The 22235-nt window shown below is 41.5% G+C and overlaps 2 protein-coding genes across 2 annotated transcripts; both read right to left on the minus strand.

The window, feature by feature from the left end:
• Window positions 1-1587: 1587 nt before the first annotated feature.
• Window positions 1588-5155, minus strand: LOC104422485 (scarecrow-like protein 33). The gene is given in 3 exon segments (XM_010034814.3): window positions 1588-2043; window positions 2046-4338; window positions 4647-5155. Coding segments are annotated over 2 exon segments (2292 nt in total). The 5' UTR covers window positions 4234-4338; window positions 4647-5155; the 3' UTR covers window positions 1588-1939.
• A 6058-nt stretch (window positions 5156-11213) lies between these two features.
• Window positions 11214-14534, minus strand: LOC104422484 (scarecrow-like protein 33). The gene is made up of 2 exons (XM_010034813.3): window positions 14317-14534; window positions 11214-14008 (listed from the first exon to the last, which is right to left on the minus strand). The coding sequence occupies exon 2, from the start codon at window positions 13901-13903 to the stop codon at window positions 11606-11608; it is 2298 nt and encodes a 765-aa protein (XP_010033115.2). The 5' UTR covers window positions 13904-14008; window positions 14317-14534; the 3' UTR covers window positions 11214-11605.
• Window positions 14535-22235: the final 7701 nt, after the last annotated feature.

Below are 22235 nucleotides of genomic sequence, written 5' to 3' on the forward strand. Positions count from 1 at the left end.
AAATGCAAGCTCAAAGCAAAATCAAGTCAATAGCAGAAGGTAAAAGAACTTGCACACTCGTGGATAGATCAGAAGAAACAAATTCGACTCGAGCCAAAAGAACGAACATAGACAAGACGCAAGTTCTAGGATTTGCAGTTGGCTTGTGTACGGTGGATGAGTTCTCTCTTTAGTATATATACACACGTACAGAGAAAATGAAACGAATAGAGAAGCATGGTCATTGCTTATGTTATTTAGTTTTGTCAATTACTGCCTTGAAGATTCATACATCCCTTCCTATGCAAGCAGGTAATAAAATATTATCGTGTCCAGCTATGTTAGAACTGTATTTAATATAGTCCAAAAACTATAGCAAGATTTAGGATTAACCGTTAAACGTGTGATAATCTCGATCTCTCACTTTGTTGTCTAGTGCATTGCCATCACTTCGTTAACCGATGATGACGATGATAATCGTACTTGGATTGCTGTCATTGGTGAATATTAAATTTCTTCTCTTGAAGTGGTAATCTGAATGGATTTTGTGTCGTGACTTCCCTCTGGACTTGTCAGACTTGCTAATTTTCTTTGCTTGGCTACTTTCTTGATTTTGTTTTAGCGCCTGCCAACAGCAGAACTCATTTTAGAAAGATAACCCCCATGTAAAAAAAAAAAAATAGGCACTATAATAAAAACATAATCTTTCGTTCAAATTGGACAACAGCAGAATATACCGCCAGCTTGTCCCAACGAAAAGATACGACAACTCAGAAGCAAATTAGATAAGCTTTCGGAAGATCCCGAGCAATGTAATCTGACATAAGAGACAAAGGCGAGCGGACCACCCCATCCATTCATTTTCAAGAGCGTGCTCGCAAGAATTACGCCTTCCTAAATTATCAATTAATATCACCATACCCTCAGCTTGTTAGTGCTGAAATTCTGCTGTTGGCTTGGTAATTGAGGAGGTGACATCTTATTTTAGTGCAAAATATTACTACAAGATCCTTCAAGAGAGAATTTGTTCAGCATTGAAGGCTACAGATTGAATATCAGCAGGAACAAGGCAGAGAAAAGGCACCGTACGATCGCTGACGTTGACTAACCAGATGCAGATACAATTAACATTGCTACAGAGCCCGTTACCAGAACCATGAACCAGAGTCCACTTTAGGAAGATAAGCAGAGATACTGGAAATCGTAAACATCTTGTTGGAGGGCACCTACCCTCATACAGAGGATTTTTTGTACATTCTGTGCCGATTCCACAATTAATGCTTGACAGGTATCTAACCACACGACTAAGAAGGATGGGCACAAGTTCTTTTGATTCGGGATGATATCTCGTACCAGAAAGCAAAGTGATGTTATAAGTACACTACTATGCTTATAGCTGAAGCAGCAAAAGACCAGAATTATTCTTAAGGTGTATGCAAAGAATCTTCAAATGCAGCGAAAGAGACATTTCATCTCTCTGCCTGCTTATTCTAGGAGTAAAGTTCTGGTCAAGAACGACATTAAATTGATCCCTTTTAGACTAATTGACCAAGCTGCACCATTTATCGCCAGGCATGCATGAAGGAATTCAATTATAAAGATATATCATACACAAAGAGGTATCAAATCTCATAATCTGCTGAATACTGTCTATGAAAGAAGTACATCTCCCTAATGTAATGGTGTGAACCCAGATTCTGCCACTAACTGTTAGAAAAGCAAGAAGCTATAAAAGTACAGCTGTAATGATTGTGGCTCAACAAGGACCGCCCAATCAATACCTCACCTGCAAGAAAGCCCCATAAATGTTTTCTACTCTAGTATTGTCAAAAAAAAAAAAAAAAGATCACAAGCATCAGCTCCACAAATTCACGCTCTTTTCTGCAAATAAGGATGCCTTCGATGAGTACTGAGTCAGGTCCATCTGCTAGATGACTCTAGAAACAAGCTCATCAAAGTCCTAGGTGGGTACCCAACAAGATGAAGCATGCAGGATTCGGCCCTTCCACCCCTGCAGCATCCAGAGGCCATCTTCATCGACCATGAAATCATCATGGAACTCCCCAACTTAGATCGCAATTTCTTCATAAGTGCTGGGGCCAGTGGCAATTGCTTGAACCCAGCCCTCTTATTGCGAACCTGCCATTGCTTATATGTCTCCGGCCTCTCAACCCTCTCCGTCCCCTCACATGCAATGACATTTATAGCTTCTCGGCCAAAGAACTCTTTCTCATACATCAGTCTCATCCGGTTATACCTCTCTAAATTAGTATCAAATGCATCAAACAATGCAGAGTAGTGAAAGAGAGCCTCACGGAACCTTGTTACAAAGAAGGGGACACTAAAAGATCCATTGACAATGGCCTGCACAAAGAGATGCGGCCTTATTTTTCTGATTAAATTCAGAACAGAATCCCTGGGATTATTCAAGACAACCGTCTCATCAAGGAGATTTTTAAACCGAAACATGGTATTCACAGCAATGGTCTCGCCCTTCCTTATTTTGAGATCCCCGATTTTGATAGTATCCCATTCCTGAGCAATTCCATTGTACTCAAATGGAACATTGAATTGCTTGCACAACTTTGCCAAGTGGCGTCCTGTCACCTGAACTCTTTCTGCTGGTCGAAAACCACGCTGGGGAAACTTTATCCCTGTAATACGCAGTTTGGGTGGCCCGCCTGTCCTCCTGGAGAGAAGAAAGATGAAAACTGGCCATTGGAAACCACATAAGATTCCAAAGTCGATAATATGAAGCGTTGTTGCTTTCTCAGCTAAATCCATGATCATATAGTTTGCAAAGACATTTGCCATTTTCTCAAACGGGCAGGCCATACGACAAATGTGGTGTACTTTCAAAATATCGACCGCTGATGTTTTTTTAGACCCTAGAGAAGCATAGATCTGAGAACCAGTGCCTCCTAAGCGTGCCTCGAGGCCATTGGCAAAGTAATGTGCCAACCTCTGAGATCCATCACCAAAAGGGGAAGCATGCTGCCGAATCTGCTTTAGATAGTCATCAGCAGTCCTTCGATCATCAGAAGAGACAGCTTGTGCACAAAGGATCAACAAAGTTCTGAGATCCACCATCTCTGTCACATTGCTGGTTGGGGTTGGTGTGTTATCATGAAACTTCCCACCGTCAGCAGCGTGTGTCCGTCTACTCCGTCGTAAAGATTCATTTACTTCTTTTCCAGAGGATTCATCAGCATTCGAATCTCGACTCCTGCCTTTAATTTTAAAGAGTAGCATTTTATCCATCATCTCGGATAGCTCGGTGTCGATGTCATCAACATACACTGCTGTCTGCTTGTTACTCCTCTCATCTTCAAATTCTGAATCCTCCCTCTGGTGGTTCTTCTTTCCCCTAATTCCACTGAGAGGCAAAATGTCACTTTCATCCTCCTCCAAGTTAACCACATTCAGTGATTTCTTTTCCTTAAACCATGAGTTCTCACTGCTTTTCTCTGGATCGATAAATAACTGCGTACCTTTGGGAAGAAATTTGCTAGCTTCCTCCATACCTCTCTGGAACTGCAATACCGATTGGCTCCCGGTCAAGAAGTTAGGGAACAAAGGGCCACTCCCTAATGATGCATTTGTCCTATTACCATTACTCAGGAAGCTATTTGGTACAGAAGAGGATGGTTGAACATGAGCATTCACAGTGGACTGAAAAATTAAGTCTCCTATGACAGAAGATCGCCGCATATAATTTCTGCCGTCCCCAAAATTCCCGAGCCATTGATGATCAGCAAAGTTGCTGCCGCTGGTATTCCTAGAAGGCCTGCTCTTAGCATAGTCACTACTGTTTCCTGAATAATTATTGTCCGGCCTCTCCATGAATGGAGGGGAAGGGTTCGCTTCAGACCGGCACGTCTCGCCAAGAGCTTCATGGAGCGACTTCTCAGCCGCCTGGAGAGCCAAAGGGTCATGAGACATAGAGGACTTCTCCTCCATGTCCTCCTCCAAAAGCATTTGATTTATGTACCTGAACACAGTCTCGGAGACGCTATCCTCGGACGGGAAATCCGCCTCCACACTCACGAGCGAAGACGGAGCAGAATCGCAATACCTAGGGTCGGAAGGAAAGAAGGGTTTGTCCACGAAGCCAACATCCCGAGACTGGCCGTCGCGACCGAACCCATTCGCCAAGTTCGCGCGCTGATCCGGAAATGGCAAGAGGGTCTCGTTGTCGAACATTAAGGCGCTCGGGGAGCCGGAGAATCCCGTGACGTGCGGCTCCATAATCATCTGCCGGCGCAATTTGCCCCTCCCCCCCGGGTCAACTGCCACCAGCCCCAACACTGCTTTTTCCTACTCAGAAATCGTCAAGAAAAACTGCCCATTCCTAACCCCCTGTTGAAACCATGATTCACGAAAGAAACAGAAAAAAGCGGATGTCAGAAGAACACACGGGGGGCCGAGCTCAGCTGAAGCGAGCTCAAACCACATCAAAATCAGCTACTAAAACGCGGAATCTTCGGACCATATTGACGACCCGCCATCCTACATTCCCCGGCAGATCAAAAGAACGTAAAGAAACCGCAAGAAGGCACCAAATCAGATCATCAGCCCCGCATAAATTCCAAACAAGAAAAAGAAAGAACAGCGGACAAAAATCTCGGAGATCTCGTCGTGGAAATGGAAGATGGGAGAAGGCTAACCTCGGCGCCGAAAGACGTAAAGGACTGCGAAGCCGATTTCTGGAGGCCGGCGTCTCTCTCTTTTTCATATAAGAGAGAGAGTGTGTTGGAATTTTGTCTCTCCGACGGACGAGACTTCAGCGGCACTCAGGAACAGCTCGCTCGTGCGCCATCTTGCTTGACAAACTTGTAATTCCGTAAGAACGAAAAACCGCGTGGGAGGAAATGAGGACTCTTGAAAAATCAAAAGACAGAAAGTTGACATGGAGTTTTGGACCTATGGAATATGCAGGAGTTGAAAAAGGGGGGCACAGGTGTGGTTGCACCTTCTCCAGTGACTCCACGGAAATTGTATTAAGATACACATCCGGTCAGCAAATAGAGTTGCACAGCGGAAAGAGCACTCTCTTTCTCTCTCTGCCGGCCTCCCCTTCTCGCTCTGGCGTCGGCCTCGGGAGAGGAGCTGGTGGGAAGCTCCATAATCTCGGATGCTTGGTTCCGATTGCTGATTGCGTCGAACCCATCTCGGGTTCGTCTCCAAGCTCAGAACCCGCGGTCCCCTCCTGTTATATGCATGCGATATAAGTATGGTACGTCACACCCCAAAACCATCATGAATAGAGGATGACACAGCCATAGGAAAAATTACCAAAAAAGTCCTAAACCTGTTGTAATTGTGCCGATTCAGTTTTAAACTTTTTTTTTTGTCCAATTTAATCCTAAACCTTTTATAATTGTGCCAATTTAGTCCATCCGACCAAAATTGGCCGGCTGGCGCTAACGTGACGCCGGTGGGAGACAGCCCATGGCGAGGTAATTTTTTAATATTTTTTTAAATTTTTTTTTTCGAATTTTAAATATTTTTAAATATATATATTTTTTGGCCTTCTTCTCCTTCCTCTGGCCGGACGCCGACCCGAGGTGAGGGCCGAGGTCGGCCTCGCCGACCACCGGCGAGGCTCGCCCGCCGGCCACTAGCGGGCGACGGCCGCCTTGGCCGCGGCGAGGGCGAGGTCGACCTCGCCGGTGGCCGGCAAGGCCGCCGTCGCCATCGCCACCTCCGCCGCCTCCCCATCCCCTCGATCGTCGGCACGATCTCCCCCTCCGAGCTCAAGCGGCCCTCCCGGCCGTGACCGTCGCCAAAACCCCGTTCCGGCGCCTCGGACCGACAAGGACGAGATCGAGCTCCTCCGCGGGTTCCTCGTCTACACCACGCGCGCGGCGGGGCCTCGCCCTCGCTAGTGGCCGGCGAGGGCCGAGCTCGCCGGATCCGGGCGAGGCTCGGCCTCGCCCGGCCATGGCGAGGTCGAGCCTCGCCGGATCTGGGCGAGGCTCGGTCTCGCCCGCCATGGCGAGGTCGAGCCTGCCGCCGATCTAGCGGCGGGGCGAGCCGCCCGTCCGCCGTCGCCGGGCGAGGCTTGCCTCCGCCGGTGGTCGGCGGGCGAGCTCGCCCGTGGCCGGCAAGGTCAGCCTCGCCGGCCCTCACCTCGGCCGGCGTTCGGCGCAGGAAGGAGAAGAAGGCCAAAAAAAAAAAATAAAAATAAAAAGAATTAAAAATATTTAAAAATTCGAAAAAAAATATTAAAAAAATTACCTCGCCGGCCGGCCATTTGTCCCCCACCGGCGTCCACGTTAGCGCCGGCCGGCCAATTTTGAATTGACACAATTATAAAAGGTTTAGGACTAAATTGGACAAAAAAAAAAAAAGTTTAGGACTGAATTGGCACAATTGCAATAGGTTTAAGACTTTTTGGTAATTCTCCCCACAGCCATCCTTTGAGTAAGGATGCAGCCTCAAAGTTATCAAAATCTAACTCCTAAAAGTTCCCATACTCATATTGCTCTCGTACTTACTCATGTTAGTCGAGAAACCTGAAAAAATTAAAAAATAGAGGAGTGAACAACCACAACTCGAGTAGTGCATCTCTTCTAAGCAAATCGAGCACACCCATTATACATAATTATAAAACAAAACTACAACACTTTTAACTCAAATCCAAGATATAACAAATATATAGTAAAATAATATGTACACACGCTTTAACATAGCTATATTTATAGCAAAAATAATCATTTCACAATAATATCAAAATAAACATCAATAATCTAATCCATTGATTAATCTCATTAATTCACGTGTCAATGATCTATTCCATTGGTAAATTTCATACCTCATATCAACGGTCCAATTCTAACGACTAATCTCAAATCATATACCGATGGTCCATTCTATCGACTAATCTCAAATCACACACGTCAATGGTCCATTCCATCGACCAAACTCATATCACAGGTCAATGGTCTAGTCCATTGATCAATTCGTTACTCAATATCAAACCATGATCACAATACAACGCCTAGTGACAAGGCAACCAAAATTCCCCATTGGCAAGGTCTCTATCTATTATTAGCTGGTGGCTCAGCCAAAGATATCCTAGAATAGTATGCACATACCCACAAGCTTCTCTGGGCTCATAATGATATTGAGTATCCACATCAATCCAGAACAACACCATCCATAATCCTCAAACTAAATCCATAAAACATTTTATATATTACCAAAAGATTTCGCAACTCAACTTATTCGCCAGCAATACATTTTATAAAACATTCTCAAATAATTTTAAGATCCGTTTCATAAATCAATTTCAAATTAAATACATTTCAAAAAGCTTATTACAAATCAATAACTATATAACATTCCATAAATCATCTCAAAGTCGAGCTTTCGTGAAATGATTTCACAAATCCAAAATATGTAATATTTCTCAACTTCATTCATCAAACAGAGTATATATTCATAAGAAGTTTTCACACTATTTTCAAATATTAGAACTTAATAAATGCCAAATCCAACTTTTATGTAGTAAACATGCTTATTCATAACTCATAATATATCAAATCTCTATCATTTTGAAAACATGAGCTTATAAATTCTTAGAAGAAATAGCATCATTCACTTGGGAAAGTCGAAAATCAACCTATGTGGTTACTTAAGCCAACACACTCATATTCCTATTAATAAATCGAAAACGATATTAAAATCGGGTAATATGCTACTCTCCAACTAACGACTCAAGTAAATTATGCTTATTCCTCGATAAAACGACACCTACGCGTTAATAAATTGCTCAACCAAAACAATTACTCAAAGCCGTCCATAGTGAAGCTTGAGCACAAAACTTCATTGTGCCATAATTTTCTCTGCCGAACTCCATTTCAAGCGTACTTATAGTTGATGGAAAGCCCATCCAACATACTATAAGAACCCCAATTTAGCCAACCCGAAATCAAGCCGAAAATTAACAAAATATGGCCCCGAAGTCCTGGTCGGGCACTGTTCATCACGCGTGATAAACTTCAAAATATTGTTTCGGGCAAACCATAAGCTCAAATCATGATTCGTGAAATTCTACGACTTCACAACATCCTAAACTATCATTTCTATAAAAATACATGGCTCAATGACTCAAAAATGGAACTTCGCCGCTCGATTTTCCTAAAATCCTGAATTTGAGCCCTAAATCCGAAAAATACTTCGATTGGATGAAGGAGGGGCGCGATCACTTACCAAGCATCGCGTTACATAGTTGGGTTGGATCTCCTCCCTTTTCTTTTTTCTTCTATCCCTTCATTTCTCTCCTCCTTCTTCCTTCTGCCCGAACGTGCCTCCTTTTCCTTTTATCTCCTCTTCTTTTTCCTTTTTTTTTTCTTTTCTTTCCCCTCTCTCTCCTTTTTCTTGCTCTCTCCCGAAGACTCGATCTCTCCTCATCCTCCTTTTTCCTTCTCTTCTTTTCTTCTTCTTTTCTTTTCTACTTGTGGGCCCTACTCTTTAGACTAAGTCAAATATTACACGGTACAAGTAACTTCTCATGCAGGAAACGGATCTCTGAAGATTACAATCGGATCGCCTAGGGGTTGAATCGACACGGCTGAACATCGGTTTGATGCGATCGAAGGAGACCGGTCCGACTTGGACCGGTATGAACGATGCATAATTTGGCCCTTAAGAGACCCAAACAAACCTCAAGAGGAGTGATCTTGACAAGCCATGACTGAGAGGGATTAGACAATGAATTGACGCCTATGACCGCCGTGAGAATGCTCTAGAATGAAGACCTCCTCCATCTAATTCTAGTTAATTCCATGATTGATCACATAGTGTTAACATCTAAATTTTTTATTCTTTTCCTTTTCTTTTTCCCTTCTTGTTCGGCCGATCACTGGTAGTTCCTTGACAGGTTTGGGGACTCAAGTTGATCCAGATTCCCCAAAACAGGAGTAGACCAAATAATAAAAAGATCATGCTATTGCACAATTGCTCACAAATCCAATACTTGCGATATACATATATTAAGGTATTTAAAACCCTTTAATAGATGAAAATTTATTCCCACTTTGTATAATGATATAGATCATGCCTAACACGACAGAATCTAATGTATGGGGCATTGCATCACATCATCAATTTCATACAAATCATCAATTGCACCAAGACACCAAGAAGCTATCCATAAGAACCCCAAGTGCACGATTGGAAAACTTAAATTGTTAGAAGAAAATGTGGATATGTATTGATGTAGATTTAGAAATAATTTCCATATGGATTTTTTTCATTTGTTTATTAATATCTGGAAAAATTTCAAATAAAGATTTGAAATGAAGCCGTTTTTTTTTCAAAAGAGTCCAAAATTGATATTGTCTCAAATAAGTATTGAAGTGGCCAACTTAGAGAAAGGGTTCAATTACGATGGGGTGGAAGTGTTGTACAATGGTGTCTATGGAACAAAACTCAAACATAATAGGTTTAGGGACACTCGGACTCCTAAAGTGCCAAAAGTTGGTATAAAAGGACACTTAAGTACTAAAAGTTGATATAAAAGGACATTTAAGTGTCAAAAGTTACGAAAGTGACACTTAAGTGCCAAAATAAATCTAATCTGGCTTGGAAGGGAATAAAAAAACAGCAGCTGAAAATGTTCATGAATATGTCATCGTATGAATGCAAGCTCAGAGCGTAATCAAGTCAATAGCAGAAGGTAAAAGAACTTGCACACTCGTGGATAGATCAGAAGAAACAAATTCGACTCGAGCCAAAAGAACGAACATAGACAAGACGCAAGTTCTAGGACTTGCAGTTGGCTTGTGTACGGTGGATGAGTTCTCTCTTTAGTATATATACACACGTACAGAGAAAATGAAACGAATTGAGAAGCATCGTCATTGCTTATGTTATTTAATTTTGTCAATTACTGCCTTGAAGATTCACACATCCCTTCCTATGCAAGCAGGTCATAAAATATTATCGTGTCCAGCTATGTTACAACTGTATTTAATAGTCCAAAAACTATAACGAGATCTAGGATTAAGCGTTAAACGTGTGATAATCTCGATCTCTTACTTTGTTGTCTAGTGCATTGCCATCACTTCGTTAACCGATGATGACGATGATAATCGTACTTGGATTGCTGTCATTGGTGAATGTTAAATTTCTTGTCTTGAAGTGGTAATCCGAATGGATTTTGTGTCGTGACTTCCCTCTAGACTTGTCAGACTCGCTAATTTTCTTCGCTTGGCTACTTTCTTGATTTTGTTTAAGCGCCTGCCGACAGCAGAACTCATTTTAGAAAGATAACCCCAAAGGAAAAAAAAAAAAAATAGGCACCATAATAAAAACATAATCTTTCGTTCTAATTGAATGAGGAAGTTAATTGGACAACAGCAGAATATACCGCCAGCTTGTCCCAACGAAAAGATACGACAACTCACAAGCAAATTAGATAATCTGTCGGAAGATTCCGAGCAATGTAATCTGACATAAGAGACAAAGCGAGCGGACCACCCAATCCATACCTGGAAGTAGATTTTTTCATTTTCAAAAGCGTGCTCGCAACAATTACGCCTTCCTAAATTATCGATTAACATCACCATACCCTCATCTTGTTAGAGCTGAAATTTTGCTGTTGGCTTGGTAATTGAGGAGGTGACATCTTATTTTAGTGCAAAATATTACTATAAGATCCTTCAAGAGAGAATTTGTTCAGCATTGAAGGGCTACAGATTGAATATCAGCAGGAACAAGGCAGAGGAAAAGGCACCGTACCATCGCTGAGGTCGACTAACCAGATGCAGATAAAATTAACTTTGCTACAGAGCCAGTTACCAGAACCATGAACCAGAGTCCACTTTAGGGAGATAAGCAGAGATACTGGAAATCGTAAACATCTTGTTGGAGTGCACCTACCCTCATACAGAGGATTTTTTGTGCATTCTGTGCTGATTCCACAATTAATGCTTGACAGACATTAACCACACGACTAAGAAGGATGGGCTCAAGTTCTTTTGATTCGGGATGATATCTCGTACCAGAAAGCAAAGTGATGTTAAAAGTACACTAATATGCTAATAGCTGAAGAAGCAAAAGACCAGAATTATTCTTAAGGTGTATGCAAAGAATCTTCAAATGCAGCCAAAGAGACATTTCATCTCTCTGCCTGCTTATTCTAGGAGTAAAGTTCTGGTCAAGAACAACATTAAATTGATCCCTTTTAGACTAATCGACCAAGCTGCACCATTTATCGCCAGGCATGCATGAAGGAATTCAATTATAAAGATATATCATACAGATTCTGCTGAATACTGTCTATGAAAGAAGTACATCCCCCTAATGTAATGGTGTGAACCCAGATTCTGCCACTAACCGTTAGAAAAGCAAGCAGCTATAAAAGTATAGCTGTTTATGTCCTACCGAAGCAATGATTGTGGCTCAACAAGGACCGCCCAATCAATACCTCACCCGCAAGAAAGCCCAATGAATGTTTTCTACTCTAGTATTGTCAAAAAAAAAAAAAAAAAAAAACAAAGATCACAAGCATCAGCTCCACAAATTCACGCTCTTTTCTGCAAATAAGGATGCCTTCGCTGAGTACTGAGTCACGTCCATCTGGTAGATGACTCATAGAAACAAGCTCATCAAAGTCCTAGGTGGGTACCCAACAAGATGAAGCACGCAGGATTCGGCCCTTCCACCCCTGCAGCATCCAGTGGCCATCTTCATCAACCACGAAATCATCAGGGAACTCCCCCAACTTAGATCGCAATTTCTTCATAAGTGCTGGGGCCAGTGGCAATTGCTTGAACCCAGCCCTCTTATTGCGAACCTGCCATTGCTTATATGTCTCCGGCCTCTCAACCCTCTCCGTCCCCTCACATGCAATGACATTTATAGCTTCTCGGCCAAAGAACTCTTTCTCATACATCAGTCTCATCCGGTTATACCTCTCTAAATTAGTATCAAATGCATCAAACAATGCAGAGTAGTGAAAGAGAGCCTCACGGAACCTTGTTACAAAGAAGGGGACACTAAAAGATCCATTGACAATGGCCTGCACAAAGAGATGCGGCCTTATTTTTCTGATTAAATTCAGAACAGAATCCCTGGGATTATTCAAGACAACCGTCTCATCAAGGAGATTTTTAAACCGAAACATGGTATTCACAGCAATGGTCTCGCCCTTCCTTATTTTGAGATCCCCGATTTTGATAGTATCCCATTCCTGAGCAATTCCATTGTACTCAAATGGAACATTGAATTGCTTGCACAACTTTGCCAAGTGGCGTCCTGTCACCTGAACTCTTTCTGCTGGTCGAAAACCACGCTGGGGAAACTCTATCCCTGTAATACGCAGTTTGGGTGGCCCGCCTGTCCTCCTGGAGAGAAGAAAGATGACAACTGGCCATTGGAAACCATATAATATTCCAAAGTCGATAATATGAAGCGTTGTTGCTTTCTCAGCTAAATCCATGATCATATAGTTCGCAAAGACAATTGCCATTTTCTGAAACGGGCAGGCCATACGACAAAGATGGTGCGCTTTCAAAATATCGACCGCTGATGTTTTTTTAGAACCTAGAGCAGCATAGATCTGAGAACCAGTGCCTCCTAAGCGTGCCTCGAGGCCATTGGCGAAGTAATGTGCCAACCTCTGAGATCCGTCACCAAAAGGGGAAGCATGCTGCCAAATCTGCTTTAGATAGTCATCAGCAGTCCTTCGATCGTCAGAAGAGACAGCTTGCGCACAAAGGATCAACAAAGTTCTGAGATCCACCATCTCTGTCACATTGCTGGTTGGGGTTGGTGTGATATCATGAAACTTCCCACCATCAGAAGCTTGTGTCCGTCTACTCTGCTGTAAAGATTCATTTACTTCTTTTTCAGAGGATTCATCAGTATTTGAATCTCGACTCCTGCCTTTAATTTTAAGGAGAAGCATTTTATCCATCATCTTGGATAGCTCGGTGTCGATGTCATCAACATACACTGCTGTCTGCTTGTTACTCCTCTCATCTTCAAATTCTGAATCCTCCCTCTGGTGGTTCTTCTTTCCCCTAATTCCACCGAGAGGCAAAAGGTCACTTTCATCCTCCTCCAAGTTAACCACATTCAGTGATTTCTTTTCCTTAGACCATGAGTTTACGCTGCTTTTCTCCAGATCAATAACTAACTGTGTCACTTTGGGAAGAAATTTGCTAGCTTCCTCCACACCTCTCTGGAACTGCAATACTGATTGGCTCCCGGTCAAGAAGTTAGGGAACAAAGGGCCACTCCCTAATGATGCATTCGTCCTATTACCATTACTCAGGAAGCTGTTTGGTAAGGAAGAGGATGGTTGAACATGAGCATTCACAGTGGACTGAAAAATGAAGTCTCCTATGTCAGAAGATCGCCGCATATAATTTCTTCCATCCCCAAAATCACCGAGCCATTGATGATCAGCAAAGTTGCTGCCGCCGGTATTCCTAGAAGGGCTGCTCTTACCATAGTCATTACTGTTTCCCAAATAATTATTGTCTGGACTCTCCATGAATGGAGGGGACGGGGTCGCTTCAGACCGGCACGTCTCGCCAAGAGCTTCATGGAGCGACTTCTCAGCCGCCTGGAGAGCCAAAGGGTCATGAGACATAGAGGACTTCTCCTCCATGTCCTCCTCCAAAAGCATTTGATTTATGTACCTGAACACAGTCTCCGAGAAGTCGCTATCCTCGGACGGGAAATCCGCCTCCACACTCACGAGCGAAGACGGAGCAGAATCGCAATACCTAGGGTCGGAAGGAAAGAAGGGTTTGTCCACGAAGCCAACATCCCGAGACTGGCCGTCGCGACCGAACCCATACGCCAAGTTCGCGCGCTGATCCGGAAATGGCAAGAGGGTCTCGTTGTCGAACATTAAGGCGCTCGGGGAGCCGGAGAATCCGGTGACTCGCGGCTCCATAATCATCTGCCGGCGCAATTTGCCCTTCCCCCCCGGGTCAACTGCCACCAGCCCCAACACGGCTTTTTCCTACTCTCAAATCGTCAAGAAAAACTACCCATTCCTAATCCCCTGTCGAAACCAAGATTCACGAAAGAAACAGAAAAAAGCGGATGTCAGAAGAGCACACCGGGGGCCGAGCTCAGCTGAAGCGAGCTCAAACCACGTCAAAATCAGCTACTAAAACGCGGAATCTTCGGACCATATTGACTACCCGCCATCCTACGTTCCTCAGCAGATCAAAAGAACGTAAAGAAACCGCAAGAAGGCACCAAATTAGATCATCAGCCCCGCATAAATTCCAAACAAGAAAAAGAAAGAACAGCGGACAACAATCTCGGAGATCTTGCGGTGGAAATGGCAGATGGGAGAAGGCTAACCTCGGCGCCGGAAGACGTAAAGGACTGCGGGAGCCGATTTCTGGAGGCCGGCGTCTCTCTCTTTTCCATATAAGAGAGAGAGAGAGAGAGAGAGAGAGAGAGTTGGAATTTTGTCTCTCCGACAGACGAGACTTCAGCGGCACTCAGGAACAGCTCGGTCGTGTGCCATCTTCCTTGACAAACTTTTATTTCTATAAGAACGAAAAACAGCGTGGTAGGAAATGAGGACTTTTGAAAAATCAAAAGACAGAAAATTGACATGGACAGTGGCCATTTGGACCTATGGAATATGCAGGGGTTGAAAAAGTGGGGGACAGGTGTGGTTGCACCTTCTCCAGTGACTCCACGGAGATTGTATTTAGATACACGTCCGCTCAGCGCGTAGAGTTGCACAGCGGAAAGAGCACTCTCTCTCTCTCTCTCTCTCTCTCTCTGCCGGCCTCCCCTTCTCGCTCTGGCGTCGGCCTCGGTGTCCTCTCCAGGAGCTGGTGGGAAGCTCCATAATCTCGGATGCTTGGTTCCGATTGCTGATTGCGTCGAACCCATCTCGTCTCCAAGCTCAGAACCCGCGGTCCCCTCCTATTATATGCATGTGATATAAGTATGGTACAAGTAGCTTCTCATGCAGGAAACGGATCTCTGAGGATCACGATCGGATCGCCTAGGGGTTGGATCGACACGGCTGAACCGCTGGTTTGATGCGATCGAAGGAGACCGGTCCGACTTGGACTAGTTTGAACGATGCATGATTTGGCCGAGACGCAAACAAACCTCAAGAGGAGTGATCTTGACAAGCCACGACTAAGAGGGATTAGACGATGAATTGACGCCTAGGACCGCCGTGAGAATGCCTCCTCCATCCAATCCTGGTTAATTCCATGATTGATCACATAATGTTGACACATAAATTTTTAATTCTTTTTCTTTTTTCTTTTCTTTTTCCTTTCTTGTTTGCCCGATCACCGGTAGTTCTTGACAGGTTTGGGGACTCAAGTTGATCTAGATTTCCCAAAACAGGAGTAGACCAAATAATAAAAAGATCATGCTATTGCACAATTGCTCATAATCCAATACTTGCAAAATACATATATTAAGGTATTTAAAAACCTTTAATAGATGAAATTTTATTCTCACTTTGTATAATGCTATAGATCATGCCTAACACGACAGAATCTAACGCATGGGGCATTACATCACATCGTCAATTTCATACAAATCATCAATTGCACCAAAGACACCAAGAAGCTATCCACAAGAGCCCAAAGTGCACTATTGAAAAACTTAAACTGTTAGAAGAGAATGTGGGTATGTATAAATGTAGATTTAGAAATAATTTCTATATGGAATTTTTTCATTTATTTATTAATATCAGGAAAATTTTCAAATAAAGATTTAAAATGAAGCTATTTTTTTCAAAAGAGTCAAAAGTTGATATTGTTGAGCACCAGAAGACTTTTCTACAAGAATTCACAATAACTTAGGAAAAAAAAGGGGAAAAAGAAGAAGAAAAAAAGACATACACGCACTTTTACAAATGTTGATTGTGGAGCACCGAATTGACTTCGATTGAACTTGAACCCTTCTAGAAAGTCGTTGGGCTACCTTTGAGGGCTACCTTTCAAATGCCGTTGATTTTATGCAATTTGCTTGTCGTTAGATCTACTTTCCATTTTTTTTCAAGTTAAGTTAGATCACTATTACTTGAAGAAATTGGTTTCATTTTTTTAGCGTGAACATATTTTCTTTAAAAATAAATTTTTTTTTTTGCACGAACTTTAAAAAGAATTGAATGGATGAAGAATTTGCGGTCCCATGGGAAGTCTTGCATTTGGACTTGTCGTCATATCGGAGGAAACTTCTTCATCTTTCGTCAGGGGTGGAATGGAATCTTCCTCATCATTCCATCCGCTTCCGCTTAAGACAACGTCTTCATGTGTTGCCACATTGGCATAAATCTATAGCTGGGAAATATTCGCCCCCGCATGATACGATGCTTCTAGATGGGGTGGCACAAACCCGGACAGGTGGGATAGTCATGGCTTTCAGATCGCATTTAGTATCATTTATAATTTGAATTATGTGCATGGATAGCAACCAAACCGTGTAAAGATACACCTAGAAATCGGCTCAGGCTCAGACCGGTCAATCCAATTCCAAGACTACTAACATTGAGCTCTCAATTTTTCCAAAGCTAGCATTTAGCCAAAAGCCCATTTGAAAAACTTACCAAATACCCAGCACAATGATATTAAATTTGATGGCATTTTGGCTAGAGGATGAGAACCAGGTTATTCGAGGCCTCGATAGAGATATGCTACATTGAAATTTTGCACAAAAGTTTAAGATCAAATTGACAAAATTGAAAAGTTTTTAATTAAATTGGCATCAGAACAAAAGCAATAAATTAATACAGAGTATTCCACAAATATCTCAATGTCGAGCACAATTCAAATCCACTTCTATAGACCCAACCAAGAGATGAATTCTTTTATTTTGTTCTTTTCTTTTCTTTTCTTTTTTATTGTGGCTGGCAAGGGTCATGGACAAGGGCCTTCGAGTTCGGGAGGGTGCCAGTCACAAAAAAAGCTGTCTTCTACCTTGTTTTCTTTGAACAAACCCTTGAGTTTTAAGTCCAGCAGGGACTTCGGCTAATCGTTCAGGATAATATAAGTTGAACTGCAATAGTAGCATTAGCAAGGCAAATGCTTAAGACGTAAATAAGACCAAGAATGAAAATCGTCAAGGTGATACTAAAGAGATTTAGCGTTATTTGAAGCAAGTCCCAGTGCGATGAGGCACAAGTACTCGTCTCCCCACTGTGGACACATTGTTAAATCAAATTTTATTAATAAAGATTTCTTAAGTAGAATAAACTTCATCGGACTTTATGTAGGATTACAAAAAGAAAAAATAAAAAGAGAAGGAAGTTTTTCCTTCTTCTTCCCTGCAGTTAGGATTTCCCATTGTAAAAGGAAATCGGACCGTGGGGCCCAGAGTCAAAGTTGTTGACTCTGGGCACACCTATAATAATAAAATAGCAATTCTCCCTTTGGCTTGAGGCTGCTGCAGCCTTATAAGAGTCGCCGAAGCCCTGTGCACGTAGAAGAAAGGAAGCAAACCTCTCTGCACGTGGAGCCCAAAAAGAGGTGGGCCCAGGTCAAATATTTGACCTTTCGCGTGCGTGAAGTGGCTTGAAGACCAAAAGAAATAGGAGCTGTACGTAGAAGCCGCACACGTCAAGCTGCAAAGAGCCGTGTGCATTTTTGTTTTGAACTTGAACACGCCGTAATTTTATACCATGAATTTATATTCAAGTGAGTTATTTATTTATAAATACTTTGGATTTAGGATTAAATCTAGGTGTAGAAAACACTCGAGCGTATGGATGATTGTAAATTCTGATTCTCGAATTATAGTGGATTATTTGTCATTTGCCGCTTTCCCTATGAACGTAGATACTAATACTCAAATCGAACCACATAAATTTCTAGTGTCTTTTTTATTTATTATTTATTTCTCTAGTGATTTTGCGTTGACGTAAATTGTAAAAGTCCATCGTTTCCGCGTATTATATTTCAACTCATTGAATTTTCATTATAGTTCTATGCTTGGACCCCTCTCTCCCTATATATACATATATATGTGGGTACAAAGTCATAAACAGTGAAAATGAAATCATTTTATGCATTATTAAGTCTTAAAAATACTTATGCAATGCACAAACGGTGTGAAAATCACACACAACCATGAATTGGATAATTGAAGACTCGAGGCTCGCCACTGGAGGCCACAAATTCGCTTGATCTGGCAAGGCTTGAGGCTCAATGACCACTCATTTCATGGAATTCAATCAGCCCCATGAATATCAATCTCATATAGTAGTCCCATATGACGCATTGGTTCTAGAGCAATATAAATACCAAACACACAATCACAAAAGCGATTTTAATGTGGAAATCTTCCTTTCAATCCTTTTGTTGTACATGATCCTCTTTCTGAGTTCAATCGATCATATCGGCCATGATATCCAAACTAAGCTTAGCTTGAAGAATAGTCTTTGTTAACCCCACAAGAGGGAGTAGGTCATCAACTCCATTAATAAGGCACAACTCGAGATTCCCAAGCCATCGGACATGTTCCTTGATATTTATTACTTCCATCTTGGTTTGAGAATCAAGTTATCTCTGTCATGGTAGCTCCCAGTGGCCATGCCATAGTTGATGCGCAAGGCCAGCTGTGATATCGGGGTGGAGTCTTAGGGGCAAGCACTAGTCGACTAACTATTCCCAGCATTTTAGTGATTTTCTGCTTCTTTGCCAACAATAGAAACAAATTTCACCAAAAAACACAGTGCCTCGTTTGCATTGTTTCCCCCTTGTTTTTCAACCAAAACCCATATGAACTCATTTATCACTTACTTCCTAAATTACAGAAGCCCACAACACTTGCCATATCTTAGAAATGAAGGCATTGTGTCATTTTTAATTATAATTTCTTATCACGTCAACGCTAATTAATCAACCAAAAAAAAAAAAAAGCTGCAAATTAATCGACAATCCTTCATATTATGTTACTGTAATATTAATAAAACGATTTTGCCTCCATCACTATAAATGTCTATCATCGCACTTTTTGAATGTAGTGACGGGTTTAGAACAAAACTCAGCAGCAACCCTAAAAGAGAACCCGTGAAAAGAGAGTACTGGAAAACCTCACGTATATTAAGATAGAAGCTCCCACAAAAGCAAAAAGGTAAGGGATATGTGCACTGCAAGTTCTAAAACTTATCATGAAAGTACAATTGAATCTTAAAACTTGCAAAAAGTGCAAGCAAGTATTAAAATTTCTCAAATTGGTACAATAAAGTCCTAGGTTCGCACCGATTTGACCGATTGCGAGCGGGGTAGGCCGGTTCGGCCTTTTGCTAGCTAGTTCTAAACCTTCGGTGACCAGTTCCAGGCTCCTCTCCTTGTCAATCTTACCCATGTGCCCTTACATTTTCACGATTTTGCAAATTGACTCTTTTTCTTCTATTGTTTGAACTCCTTTAATATTTGTACAATAGGCACAACTTTTGCATAGCTGTTTTCCTTTACAGCGGCACATTCAACATCCTAAGACTAATATAGGGTGTTGCCTCATAGGAGAAGTCATTCATATTTGTACACTATCAACAATCCTATAAGAACTGAGATTCGTGCCAAAATTCACTAAACTTTAACCAAATGAATACGGCTAAGTCGACACCCATTTTGGACTTGTTTGTGACCATTTCCGATTAGAATTAGTCAATTGGATGTCTAAAATGAAATTCATGGTTGGCCTTGATCATTTGCCATGATCGAGTCTTTGGTCGGGCAAACTAGACCCAAAGCCTAACATGTCATGCCTTGGTCTAAAATGGACAGTGTGATTGGTCATCAACGATTAAAAATTTCCCCCATGATGATAGGGACTTGTTCCATATGGGTTAAATGTGTAGATGCAAATATGCATTATTAAGTCTTAGAATCATCTATGCAATGCACATATCTTTATTTAGTTGAATAGTTAAATTGTTATACAGTTGATGGGAGAAAAATAGACGCCGGAGTTGATCTAACAGAGGATTGGCCAAGCTCTGACACATGTAATTAAAATTATATGGGAAATCGAATAGATCAGTATATAGAAGATCTTTAATACACATATCATATCGGATTGCCCATCACAAACACAACTTCCACCATATGAATTCTCCACATAGTGTTCATTTCATATCCTGGAGAAGTTCCTTCCGTATCACCTTTACCACTAACATTGCCCATCACTACAAATCGAGGGTAAAAAAACAAAAATTTAACAGCTATCATGCCAAATATGAGGGTAAAGATGACTGATTTATGAAACACATAAACAAATAGATGGCCAACCAAATGCCAAAGAAAACAGAAAAACCCTGTTAAAATGTCAAACGCTATAGATTAAGTGTCATTAACCGAAGAAACTTAGAGGAATGAAGCAACAATAAAGAAGAGTGAAGAAATCATCAGCGCTTGGGAGTCAAAAGTGACCAAATGGACTAAATCAACACAAATACAAAATGTTTATAAATGAATTGATAAAAAAAAAGAAAAGAAAAGAGTGATTTATGGCTAAATTGACACAATTGCAATAAGGTAAGGACTATTTTGGTAATTTTACCAAGCTATATGAGTGGCGATGTGTACTCATGGAGAAAATTGTGAACCGAACTAGTTAAGATTCAATTTCTTTTATGAGTTGACTTTTAGTCAAACCTCCGACTCAAAAAAATTAGAAAAAAAAAACTTCAAAATAATTTGTTTGAGTGTCAGTCAATTGGACTTTTGGGTGGAAAATTTTACAAAATTCGATTAAAAACCTTGTTTTCCGAATTTTTAAGTTTTAAGTTCTAAGAAGTTGATGATTTTGTGTCAAATATGAACAGTGGGTGGCAGAGGCACAGTGGCTGGTCGGGGTGCAGTCACCGAAGGCAGAGGAGCGACGGATGGCTGATTTTGCTCTTTAGGGCGAATTAAAGCTAGTGGAAATTACCCAACCTGAGGAGTACAGACTGAACTGTGTGGTAAGACGTTGTAAGCATATTGAAAAGGAATGACAAAAGATCTAGTTGACAAGCTTGGAATTGAAAAGATTGACTTGCCACTCTGCGCATTGGCAGGCTGTAAAACGCATCCGGCGGCCCTCAGCCTGGGTCACGTGACCCTCGCCGAGGGTCGCCTGACCTTGGGTGACCTCCGCCGACGGCCGCCGGTGCTAGATCTGGCTTGCCGGCGGCCGTAGCCCTTCGCCGGTTCGGCGAAGGGTTTAGTTCAATTTAAAAAATATATATATATATATATATATATATATATATATATATATATATATCTATCAAAACCTATTGCGAAAGTTTTCTTTACCAAACACACATTCAACTCAAAGTCCGTTTGCTAAAAAAATTTACCAAACACAATTGCATTTCCCCAAGTAGGTTTGGGCTTTCAGCATTTGCATTGAACTCAAAATCCATTGTAAATGTTGAACCAAATGCAACCGAAAGCCTATAATCTTCCCATTTCTTAGGCTGCTCCTTTTACATTTTAGAGAGATGGGAGTTGCTTTCCTTAAGGTACTCATTGGCATTCAGCTTTAGTAATCGATGACTTATATCTGGGTACGTTTATTTGGATCGAACTAAATTGAGACAGGATTAGAGGCTTGGTCTCATATGATTTGACTACTGAGATCATAGGGGTTTACCTGTGAATAGGGATGTGAGTGGGTCGGTAGTTGTCGCTAGTGATATAGTATGTCTAATAATTCACTTGATTTCAATAAGATTCTTTTCGACTCGAGTACCTAATAGAGTTGAGCTTGCGGTTAAAAATACTTTGACTCGAACTTCTCGTGTACATTATTAGCCAGTCATATTTTATGTAATAATCAAATGCACACATAAGATTGAAAAAAAAATCAGCTATATTTTATTTTCATATTTCAAGTTTCAGCGTCAGCTCACAGTTAAAAATTAATTCAAGTTTTGAGTATAATTTATTAAACGATGAATTCGAGCTCAGCATATTAAAAACTTGTTTAATAGAGCTTGAATTTGATGTTAAAGCAATCCATCCAAAAGTGAAAATTCTATAAAAAAACAAAAAACAAAAAACAAAATATACATTATAAATGTGAATGAATCCTAGGAGATTGTCGACTCTATCTGCACACATTTATTTTGCTACCTGAGTCATTCTTTTTGTCAAAATATGTCTTTGGAGTTTGATCCGCCATTCTTTCGACTATATGCTACCGAGTAGCTCATTATTGTTTCCCCGCTCGATCTCCATGGCATCGAATTCTGAAGTAGGACAACTGTCGTCACTCAGCATTTACATCAGTACCCTCTATAAAGAAGG

This window comes from Eucalyptus grandis, chromosome 10, assembly GCF_016545825.1.
Source record: "Eucalyptus grandis isolate ANBG69807.140 chromosome 10, ASM1654582v1, whole genome shotgun sequence".
Taxonomy (NCBI): domain Eukaryota; kingdom Viridiplantae; phylum Streptophyta; class Magnoliopsida; order Myrtales; family Myrtaceae; genus Eucalyptus; species Eucalyptus grandis.